Source organism: Limulus polyphemus, unplaced genomic scaffold (genome assembly GCF_000517525.1).
Source record: "Limulus polyphemus unplaced genomic scaffold, Limulus_polyphemus-2.1.2 Scaffold2031, whole genome shotgun sequence".
NCBI classification, from domain to species: domain Eukaryota; kingdom Metazoa; phylum Arthropoda; class Merostomata; order Xiphosura; family Limulidae; genus Limulus; species Limulus polyphemus.
In genome coordinates, this window is record NW_013667641.1 from 69,113 (window position 1) to 80,960 (window position 11,848).

General features: G+C 34.5%; 1 protein-coding gene across 2 annotated transcripts in view; it reads right to left on the minus strand.

Annotated features, from left to right (window-relative positions):
- LOC106465723 (homeobox protein aristaless-like) overlaps window positions 1-11,556 on the minus strand; it is a 53,615-nt gene extending 42,059 nt beyond the window's left edge. The window contains exon 1 of one of the 2 annotated variants that reach the window (XM_022393641.1): window positions 11,493-11,556. In XM_022393641.1, the coding sequence (XP_022249349.1) occupies window positions 11,493-11,553 (61 nt within the window). In that variant the 5' untranslated portion in view covers window positions 11,554-11,556. Of the gene's footprint in view, window positions 1-716; window positions 804-11,492 lie in introns of those variants that run through there. The other variant, XM_013925961.2, reaches the window with a different exon arrangement.
- Window positions 11,557-11,848: the final 292 nt, after the last annotated feature.

Here is an 11,848-nt window from a genome sequence, read left to right on the forward strand (position 1 = left end):
CTGCTAGTTTCACCATTCACAAGACTCTTTACTAAATACTACTAATTTCAACATTTGCAAGACACTTTATTGGATACTGCTAATTTCGACATTTGAAAGACACTTTGTTAATGGCTGTTAGTTCCATCATTTGCAAGAAATGTTGTTAGTTGCTGCTAGTTCCATTTGTTTCTTGGATCCTTGAGTGTTGTAAAATGTAAATTGTTTGAAGCGAACAACAATATCCCACGTTACAAAATTTTACAGCATCATTAAATAATTTATTTTTACACAAGTAATGAATGCGATTATTAGAAAGGCTTTTTTCCGCGTGTTATATCCATCGTAAAATGTATATTCTGAAAACTAGTTGATAATTAAACAAATTTTGATGATGGGACATGGTGAAAGATTGTGATAAAATATGAGGATACAAAACAACATTTGCACATGTTAAGCATGTATTAAAGTCTTTGTGTAGAATGTGAAATATAAATTTGAATAACTTATATCGCATGGTTTATCTCAGACGACTAACAGGCACTCAGTGTGTTTTTCTTCAGAATTCCGACGACATACCTGGAACTCAAATAGAGAAGCAACTGTTGCTAAAAGCTAAATCTAAGCTCGCTTCTTGAAATAATAATAATAAAAAAATACAGAAATACTCACACTAACTATATACTAGTCAGTGCGGACAATCTCGTGTCTTATAGAAGATCTCCACACAAACATACCTCAATCACAACTACGAAAAGACGAACCCTCCTCTGTTGGGATCGCTCACTATGCTCCGTGAGGCCCTTAACCACAACTCAATGACACTCGGCTCCGAAACAACCGATACACACGACGATGTGGCTTCAGCTAATAACTAACCTGTGACGAACTTTACGCTGAGAGCCGGCAAGTGCAGCCCCCTGGTGGCATTAGGGATGTAGAATTGGCGTCTACTTGGTCCGCCTACTTCGTCTTGGGTTGCCAGAATGGCAGACTTTACTCCGCAAATGCCCGCATGGCTGCCGTCTTGAAATCCCATCAAACGTTGATAGATGGTTTTAATTATATTAATTGCACCCATATCACTCCTGGCGCAAACCGGTACGACTTAAATGCAATATTTTGAACCGCACCCATCCCAGTAGCATTAGCCATACAAACCACTAATACTGCATGAACTACCGTAATTAAAGTCTAATAGATGAAACGGTATAGATGACTTTAAAACTGCATTTCATTTACAAGAGAACAGTTCAATTTACCTGTACTGGTATGACTGCCATAACCTGTAGCCTATCATTTATGGTTGTAAAATTTGTTATCCGGTAATTAAAACGAAAAAAAAAAGTACTTCGAAAAAAAAAATTATTATTAATAAAACAAACGAGTAAGTTTTGACGTAATATATTGAACACATGAATAAATCAGAAACGGCCCTGCAGACATTCACATGTAGATTTTGTAGTGTGAGGGCTCGGATTTATTCTTTAAACAAACTATGAAACATGTGAACTGCCTTGCTTAAGCATCCTTCTTAACACACCATGCACACAGTGATAATATAAGGACAAGAAATGTCTTTACGTTCTTAAAAGCTGAACTGAGTTGAAGAATCTAATATTCTTTACAAATCAGAATGATCTAGTCAATTATGCACATTTATCTAAGAACTTCCTTCGTATTCTTTACAGTCAATAAGCATGCATAATGTAAGCACAGTTTAACACCTATTACACAAAATAAAGGCTTAGGTTGTCGATTTGTTTGAAACTTTAAACGTGCAATTTGCGGTATTTTATTGAAAGCTAAGCGTGTGCTAACATGACCATAAAATTGTGGCCATATTGTTGCTGTTGTTACTAAGAAATGTTATCTCTCTAAAAGTTTGTGTGCTAATCGTTTGGTACATGTCCAAACCTTCATTATCCAAAGAATAAAGAAATATAAAGTTTTAAACCCAATGCTTATCATTGTTGCTAAAGTGTAGTAACCCTTTTTTTCACACGTACTGGTATTTCTAGTACCGTAGCATCCCGTTTACCCCTTACATGTCATTGTTGATAGTACTATAGGAGTTTTGTTTATACCTTCGTTACAATTGTTGCCAGTACTTTAGTAGTCCTGTTTATGCCTTGCATATCGTTGTTGTCAGTAAAGGAAAAGTCCTGTTTCACGCATGTATACATATGCTGCTGTCGGTGTCTTATTGGCCCTGTTCCATACACATAATTGTCATCAGCTGTACACAGATCCTGTTCTCTCTACATACAGGCGCCGGTACCGTGTTAAATACTGATCACTATCTAGAAATATATGTCTTCATTACCGTCCTAGTCTTGTTTAATATATAATCACTGTCTTGTTCCTGTTCCCTATCTATATGAATGTCTTCAGTACCGTCTTAATCATGTTTAGTATATAATCACTGTCTTGTTCCTGATATCTATCTATATAGATGTCTTCAGTACCATCTCAATAATGTTGAATGTATAAACATTCCACTGGTTCTTAATCTCTATCCATATAAATGTCTTTAATATCGTCTCAATCATGTTCAATGCATAAACATTGATCGTGGTCCCGATCCCTATCTATATGAATGTCTTCAGTATCGTCTCAGTCATGCTCAGTACATAAGCATTTCATTGCTCCTTATATCTATTTATACACATGTATTTAATAACGTCTTAGCCATTTCCATAAATGAAAAACTAATCTTGGCGCCTGCAGGAACTGCTGATATCATGGCCAGGCTTATTTTGTTTCCTGTATATATATGCCACTTCCATAGGTGATAAACTAACCTCGGCGCCTGCAGGAACGGCTGATATCATGGTCAAGCTTATTTTGTTTCCTGTATATATGCCACTTCTACAGGTGACAAACTAATCTTGTTTTCCGCATAATTAGCTGCATCACAGCTAAACTTTTCTCATTACGTGTATACATCACTGCCATTAGCTCTGAGCTTATCTTCTTATTACAACAGTAAATTTTACCAGTCTACAAGTATAAACTATTGGACTTATTTTTTAGTAGCATATTATATAGAATTTATTTTCAACAACCTATACCATTAAACATATTTTCAACAACCTATACCATTAAACATATTTTCAACAACCTATACCATTGAACATATTTTCTTACCAGCAAATACCATTGCAAGTTTGATGGTCAACAAAATATCACAGCAAAGTATTGTTTTGTCTTCCTCACTAATATTTTAATATCTTACTATCTCAACGTGGCATTATTTTGTCTCACTCTTACATATCATTTCAGTAACTGTCAATTTGCGATCTAACATGATCAAAATCTCTAAATTTCACTAAAATACTCAACTACACCATGACGTAACACTGAGCTTATCATCATTAACGCTGCCATCAGGTTGAACGTATATTCTAAATATCGAAGTATTAATTTATTATTTAATTTAATGTCCTAAAATGTGGTTATAAATGTTCACTTCATCAGATCCGGTAGTACTGATTTTTCACTTTCTGTTGTTGTATCTTTAAGATTGAGATCTAAAAACTCCAAGTACAGAAACTAAAACCGAATTTTATGAAACTTCCAAAGTGGTTGTCAAAGTTGATCTATTTTTTACGAGTATCGATAGCTATTTTCCGTAAAACCTCAACGAGAAACTTGGATATTTAGGCTCAAACTAAATATAACCAGAAGTATTTTAATAAGAGTAGCAATAAACAAAGTACACAAGACGATCTTTGGAAAATCTCTCAGCAAAGAGAGCACTGGATGAGCTTCATAAACATCTGAATCACCATCTTCAAGATCATAAACAACAGCTTCTGCTCCCGAAACAGAAGCTTTTTTCTTTTCACTTTTAGTTTTATTCGAACTCTTTTTTGGAAAGTCTCCCGGTGGAAAAGCGGTAAGTCCGCGGGTTTACAACGCTAAAATCAGGCGTTCGGTTCCCCTCAGTGGACACAGCAGATAGCCAGATATTGTTTTGCTATAAAAACCATACATTTTTTCTGGAAATCTTATTTGCAGTCTTTTCCTTAATAACTTTCTTTCAGTGAATATTTTCTGGTGGTTATATCCACATGTCGTGCATTCATTGCACTTAGAATGCCTTTTCACTTTACAGTGGCAAGTGATAGGAGACATACGATCATTTTCTTAGTGCTCTTAGAAACTAGATTTCAATACCCGTGATGGGCACAGCACAGATAGCCCATTGTCTAGCTTTGTGCTTAATTACAAACAAACTACAGTGCTCTACATTCATTTTCTGTGTTTTAAAACAGGAAATAATACAGAAAAAAACAACAATTGTCTTATGGCAAAACAATATTGAATTATCCCCCAGTGAAACAGTTACTGACATTTAGTTTTCACGGAATGGAAGCCTTAATCTACGGATATCGTTCTATAGTGTTTTTAGTAAATTCAATAAATTTTTGGACGTTACGAATTTTAGATCTATCGCCAATCTGGACCTGGTTAAGTCGTGAATTTGAAATTTAAAACACAACTAACACAACTTACACAGTTTTGTCTCTTTTACTAATTTTACAATAAAACATCAAAGCATTACATATTTTTGTCTCCTTCAAATGTGTTTAAATAACAGCATACGACAGCATGACAACGTTTTGTCTCGCACTATTTGTTTAATAAAAGCAACCATTTGTCTCCGCAACCATTATTTTGGTTGTCAAAGTAATACAACAAAATATCACTAAATAAGATCGTCATATCAATACACCTCAGCATAGACATAGTTTTGTTTTTACTCACTTTTTTATTTTCCACCACAAACTACTACAGAGTGGAATCATTTCTGCTCCCCTCCCCACTTTCCGCTACACCTTAGGTAATGATATAGGTTATTATAATGACAAATGACAAAACTTTTCGTGGTTTGTGATAATTGAATATTATCAAGTTTATTAGTGGTATTATATGTTTTCTAGGTTATTGGCCGTGATTGAGTATCATCATGTCTATTGGTGGTAATCGGGTGATTCATTGTCATATAGTTTATTGATTGTGGTTGAACTGTCATAGAGTTTATCTCGATATCTAAGTGCAGCCTAGTTTGTTGGCCAAAATGGTTGGGAACGAGACAAATAAACATTATATTCTATTCCCTATTCTTGAATAAAATGTCATAACTGCAACTGTATTGCCACCATTAAAGTAGATATTACACTGGATCATCACCAACAAACATGATGATACCTGATCCCATAAAAAAAACCAGGGATCAGGTATCATCATGTTCGTTGATGATGATTGGATGTGATAATGTTTACTGATAGTGTCACATATTTTTTATGGGATCAGGTATCATCCTGTTCGTTGATGATGATTGGATGTGATAATGTTTACTGATAGTGTCACAGCACAAAACTACACAATGGGCTATCTGTGCTCTGCCCACCACAGGTATCGAAACCCGGTTTCTAGCGTTGTAAATCCGCAGACATACCGCTGTGCCACTGGGGGCCATATTTTCAAATCGTTATGATGAGAATTACCGAAATTTTTGAGGTTAGGTTTTATTAAAGAGAGCATAAAACGCTTAACAACACTTCTGAAATAATTTATTTTATTTGTCTATGGTGAGTTGTGATATCTATTCCAGACTAAATTTAATAACACTTTATAACAGCTACTAGGCTTAACAGCCACTATGAAATGGTTGAAAAATTAGTACAGCAAAAATGAATTTAATGAAAAAATATAAATCAACTATTCATACCAAGCGGAAAGAGCAAAAACTATTGAAAGCAACTATTATCAACTGTTAACGTCTCGTGTATTATACGATTTGTGTCATTTAACTCCCGTTAACACTAAATATATCGCGAATTTTCCTAAAACACCTATTTAACAAATGTTGTAATTTAAGACACAGGCTGGGATGTTTCAGATGCTGCCTTATAAATGTAGTTTGTTTTAATTTCATAGAATAATATTAGTAATTTAATGTTTTAAGTGTTGTGATGGCATTGTTTTGTTTCATGGCTGATCTATTTATGTTGTATTTGAGTTCAAGAAACTGGTATTCAAAATCACTTTAGTTTTATGGCTGACATAAAACTTCATGTAGCAGTTTCTGGATTATGTGGCGTTTATTTCTTAGCGGTGGACAAGCATCATCACGTTCACTGGTGGTATAAAAGTGTCATCATGTTAATGGTGGAACTCACTTCTCGTCATGTTTGTTGATGGTAAACGAGCGTCTTATCGTGATACGTGGGCTTTATGATGTCCACTGGTGATGATTGGATGTGATAATGTTTACTGATAGTGTCACATATTTTTTCATATTAATTACAAACAAACATTTGACATTATGTTCCAGCTATATGTGTAGTGTAGCAGAGAGGGAGGCAAAATGATGTCACTCTTAAGTATAGGTGTACATATTTGTGTGCCTGTATTTATTCTGTCAAAAATTAGTATGACAAATTTTATCATAAAATAACAAGTCAATTCCATTGTTATTCTTAACAAAAATGATTTCTTGAAATGCAATAACTACCTTATACTCGATATAATATTTTACAACAATTAATAGTAACTGATTTTAAAGCGTATATCAACCTCTCTATACTATTAAACCTGTTAAAAAAACAACAACATTAGATAAAATAGTCTCAAATAACCAACTGGCGTGGCTAAGGGATTAGTGTGTCCGTTCTGTAAATCTAAGGGTTCGTGGCTCGCGTTCCGTTACCACAAAAAAACTTTTCCCGCTCTCCACACTTTTTGGCCTTGGGTGAGCTATAAGAGTACATGACCAACGATAATATCCCACTATTCGTTCAGATAACAGTCGTCCAAGAGTTTGCCCTGGTTGTTGATTGTTTAGTTTATATTAGTTCAAAACTAGAGACGGCTAAGCGCAGCTAGACCTTTTTGTAGCTGTTTGAAAATTCTGAAACAAACATATCAATAAACAGATATATACTACGTATATTTAATGATAAACAATGTTAGATTCGAAATTGCTGTTGGCAGTTTTCTCATCATGTTTATATACATATAAAACTCCAAAATGCCTAATCCCCTTTCAGTAAATAAAAATTATTACTGATGAACAATATTGAATCCCAAAACGATGTTAAGAGTCTTGAAGAACATATAATCAGTTATACAGTACGTGAAATTACTTATTTTTAAAAATATTAGGCTTCATAGCGCTACTAACTGCTTTATTTCAATGTTCGTGTTGTAAAAAGAAATTTCAAGGAAGATAAACATCAGTTTCAGTTTTATAGAAATTCATTGCCATTTATTGATATGACATATAATTAGTCAAAATTCATAGTAGTTAGCTGTTAAAATATGGATTATGGGATTATGTTATGTCGAGCTGAACTGTTCACTAGATTGTCAAGGTATGCATTACAGCGATCTGAACTCTAGATTTGTTACTTGGTCAAAGTTAGGGTTACGTCGATTTGAAATTTAAATTTGTTATTTAGTTAAGGTTACGAAAAGAAAGAAAGAAAGCAGGAATTCAGGGGATAGAAGTTTCTCCCAAGGATGTTCGGGGACAGAAATCCCTCTTTGTCTACGAAGGAAATGGTCGAAGAGAAAGCTAGAGTATTAGAGATTAAAACACATGAGGGCAGAGAAGTAGCATGATCTGTAGATTTTAGGAGTGAATAGAAAGAAGAGGGAGAAAAGAAGAAGAACGACGAATCGTGGTCTTCGATAGAGATGGCAGGGCCGTTTTCAAGGCTTTGGGAATTTTTGGTTGAACTTTTTTTAGGTGTATTTGGGTGTGGTTCCTACTTGATGAAAATCTTCTTGTATTGTATCAATATGCAGATTTAATGTTAATAGAAACTACAGAATTATTGGCTAATAAGAGGTGAGCGTTAAGATGATTCGAAGAACTTATGATTAAAAGTAAAGAATAACATGTCAATCACACTATATCTACCATATCGAGTGCTAAGAGTCTCCCAATAACAGAACTCACTAGGCCAGTTGGGATATTCAACACACACAGTAGTGGTCTAGACGCTATTTATATTATCGGTAATATGAACAACAATATCATGGCGTGAACTAGATTAAATAAGTGAAGAGTAATCGCTATGATCTGAACTGAATGATCATTAACTGGTCAAGGTATAATATCTTAACTGTAGTGGTTCATTGAGGTGGGAGTTCATTAACACTGGTCAAGGTGCAAGATCTTAACTGTAGTGGTTCATTGAGGTGGGAGTTCATTAACACTGGTCAAGGTGCAAGATCTTAACTGTAGTGGTTCATTAAGGTGGGAGTTCATTAACTGGTCAAAGTTCAAGATCTTCTTAATTGTAGTGGTTCATTGAGGTGGGAGTTCATTAACTGGTCAAAGTTCAAGATCTTCTTAACTGTAGTGGTTCATTAAGGTGGGAGTTCATTAACTGGTCAAAGTTCAAGATCTTCTTAACTGTAGTGGTTCATTGAGGTGGGAGTTATGTTGATCTGCAGAGTAACTGGCAGTTTCAGATATTCTGTATCTTCATCTAATTAGCTTTAGACGTTGTCACGTTTTTCTGAAAATTTCATCGACAAAAATTCTGCATCTTGTAATGCATATTTGACAGCTTTATTGGCTAAAAGCAGATAACAAAAATTACAACAACATTACTTTAATTCAGTTGTCCACTCACTAAAGACTGTAGTGACCTAACCTTCGTACAACTTTTACCGTGTATTCTTACTTTTACGGCCTAACTTCCTACAACTTATAACGGTTTTTTGATTACTTCATGTCCGACTTGTGCTGACAATTTTATGACCTAACCTTAGAATTTATGCTGCTCCCTTAATGACTTCGTGCCCTAATCTTCGTACAAATTACACTGGCATCTTGGTAATTTCATGACCTAAACTTCGAACATTCGGTACCAGCAACTTTATAACTTTATGTACAAACCTTCGCACATTTTCTACTGGCACCTCCATAACTATATGGCCTAATCTTCATACAACTTGTAAACATTCGTACAACTTATAGCGGCATTTTGATATCTTTATAAGATAACATCCGTACATTCTGGAACCAGGAACTTTACAAATTTATTACTTAATTTTTATTCAACTTTTAGAGGATCTTTAATAACTTCCTGACTTAGCTTTCGTACAACTTTTAAAGGTTCTTTGATGACTTCATGACCTAACTTTCGTACAGTTCGTACTAGTACCTTAACAACTTCGTGACCTAACCTTCGTACAACTTGTACCAGTACTTTGATAACTTCATAACCTAACCTTCGTACAACATGTTGCAGCATCTTGATAGTTTCATGACCTAGCTTTTGTACAGTTTGTACCAGTACCTTACAAACTTCGTGACTTAACCTTCGTACAACTTGTACCAATACCTTGCTTGATAACTTCATAACCTAAACTTCTTACAACTTGTACCAATACCTTGCTTGATAACTTCGTGACTTAACCTTCGTACAACTTGTACCAATACCTAGCTTGATAACTTCATAACCTAAACTTCTTACAACTTGTACCAATACCTTGCTTGATAACTTCATAACCTAAACTTCTTACAACTTGTACCAATACCTTGCTTGATAACTTCGTGACCTAAACTTCTTACAACTTGTACCAATACCTTAATAACTTCGTGACCTAACTTTTGCACGGTTTGTGTCAGCACTTTTATAACTTCGTGAACTAACTGCAGTAGAATGTACAACACGAGCATTTTGATAGCTTTATTATATTCCTGTGAGGATTATAATGCACTTTAAAAACAAAATTTTAAATTCTTAATGACATTTTGATAACTGTTTTCATACAGTGTAATACAATGCCAAGTTATCATGGTAGGCTTGTACATAACTTTTAATAGCTTTATAACTTAGCACCTTTGTATTTCATAACCCAGCAATAAATCAGAGGATAATTTTCACTGGAAACTTTATATCATACAAAATCAGTCAGCGTGCAACTTTATTCAAACTTTATGATTAGCAATTAAAACTAGAAAGAAACTTGTACTGTAAACTCTATAACTTAGCAATTAAAACAAGAGGGAAACTCTTACTGTAAACTCTATAACTTAGCAATTAAAACAAGAGGGAAACTCTTACTGTAAACTCTATAACTTAGCAATTAAAACAAGAGGGAAACTCTTACTGTAAACTCTAAGCTAAGCAACAAATCAGTGAGTAACTTGTACTGATATTTTAATAAAGTATGAGCTAATCAAGCTAAAACTTATGTAAATAGTTTTAATGATTTATGAACGAAAAATAATCTTCCTCATTTGTAAACAAGTAAATGAAATAAAAAGTTATCGCTAAATGACTCGAGCAAAAATGATTTAGAATAAACGTGATTTTTTTAACGATGAATACGAAGCAACGGGGACTTCCAGCAAGGTTTTCAAAAATGTGTAATTAGCCCTAATGTGTTTAGCAAGTTTTTAAATTGTTTTTTGAAGAAACAGTCAACTTGATTTTTACGAAAATAGATTTAAGACATACGAGTACAGTTTATTCTAAAACGAAAAAAATATTAGTTTTTTATATATTTTGCTTTTGTGATTATAAATGGTTGTTTCTATAGTCAGGCTATACGTATATAAACTGAAACAAAAACCAAATAGCGCTTGGGATCTTGGGAAGAGTTATAGTTGTATCAAACTGTAGCGTTGGATCCTTTTTTTTCAGATAAAGAGAAATATTAACTTAATTTAAGTTGTTAATTAACCAATGTTTGGGGCTATGAGCAACCCCCTTTCGAACCATAAATAAACATTAATTCCATGAGCCGTCATACCCCATTGTAGATTAACAGCGAAACATCCTCAGTACAACCATACCGTACTGAACGACCAGCGGTTCAGTTTCACAGCGACTGTGTAAATACCATACGGTGAACAGGCACACGCCTTACTGTAAAATTGTGTTCTAGCCAGAGTAAATCCTTCATATTTTCATTTACGCTGGGACAGTTAAGCACGCTTCAGAAGGCTGTGGCTGTTTGTCCAAACTCCTAGCCGGTTTAATACACTACTTAAACTGAAAGATTCAAATTACAGTATGTTTATCTTATGTTCTATATAATAAGGTGCAAAATAATTATTAAAAACTGATCTACATGCGTATAATTGTGACGTGCGTATAAACTTCAATTACGTAATAAGTAGATAGTAACCAGTTTAATTTTAAATCTTGCACGGATATTTATTTCAACATGATTTGTTCATCATCGAGTTCTCGACATAATACGTGTGGTTTTACGTATATATATTTATATATGTGTGTATTGACATATCTAAAAAGGATCCACCATGAACAGGAAAAAAAACCTTCCTAAGAACACTTAGGAGACGCCCATATAAACAATGTATAAGCCAGCGATATGGGCTATTTTATTCCAATTTGTTACACGTTATGTCAAATTGAACAACTACTACCCGTACTTTCTCTCGTGCTATTGGTAATATATGTATAACTCTTAAGGCTTAACGTAGTTGAGACTTGAGAACTATATTTACCTACCTGTGACACGAGGTGGCGTCTGTAATTGGTCAGATAACTCGATTTCAGGATTAAGCAACATTCCCTGCTGGGTAAATGGTTATAAACATTCTTCGATTCTGACGTAAGAGTTTAGTATAACGTTCAGTCACATTTCTCAATACTGATGCACCTGTGAAACGCGAGCTCACAGCTCGCGTATAATTCAGAACAAAAACAAACAAAATGAATTGGCGCACTTCGTTGTGGCTTGTGGGTGAGAAATGTTTTCTTGAGTGGGTTTCTGTGACTCTACTGCTTGTCTACTTCTGGGATACTAGTGACGATTCCCAGAACAGCCGACGCAGCCATAAGGGCCCGCCTCCCTTTTTTTCAGC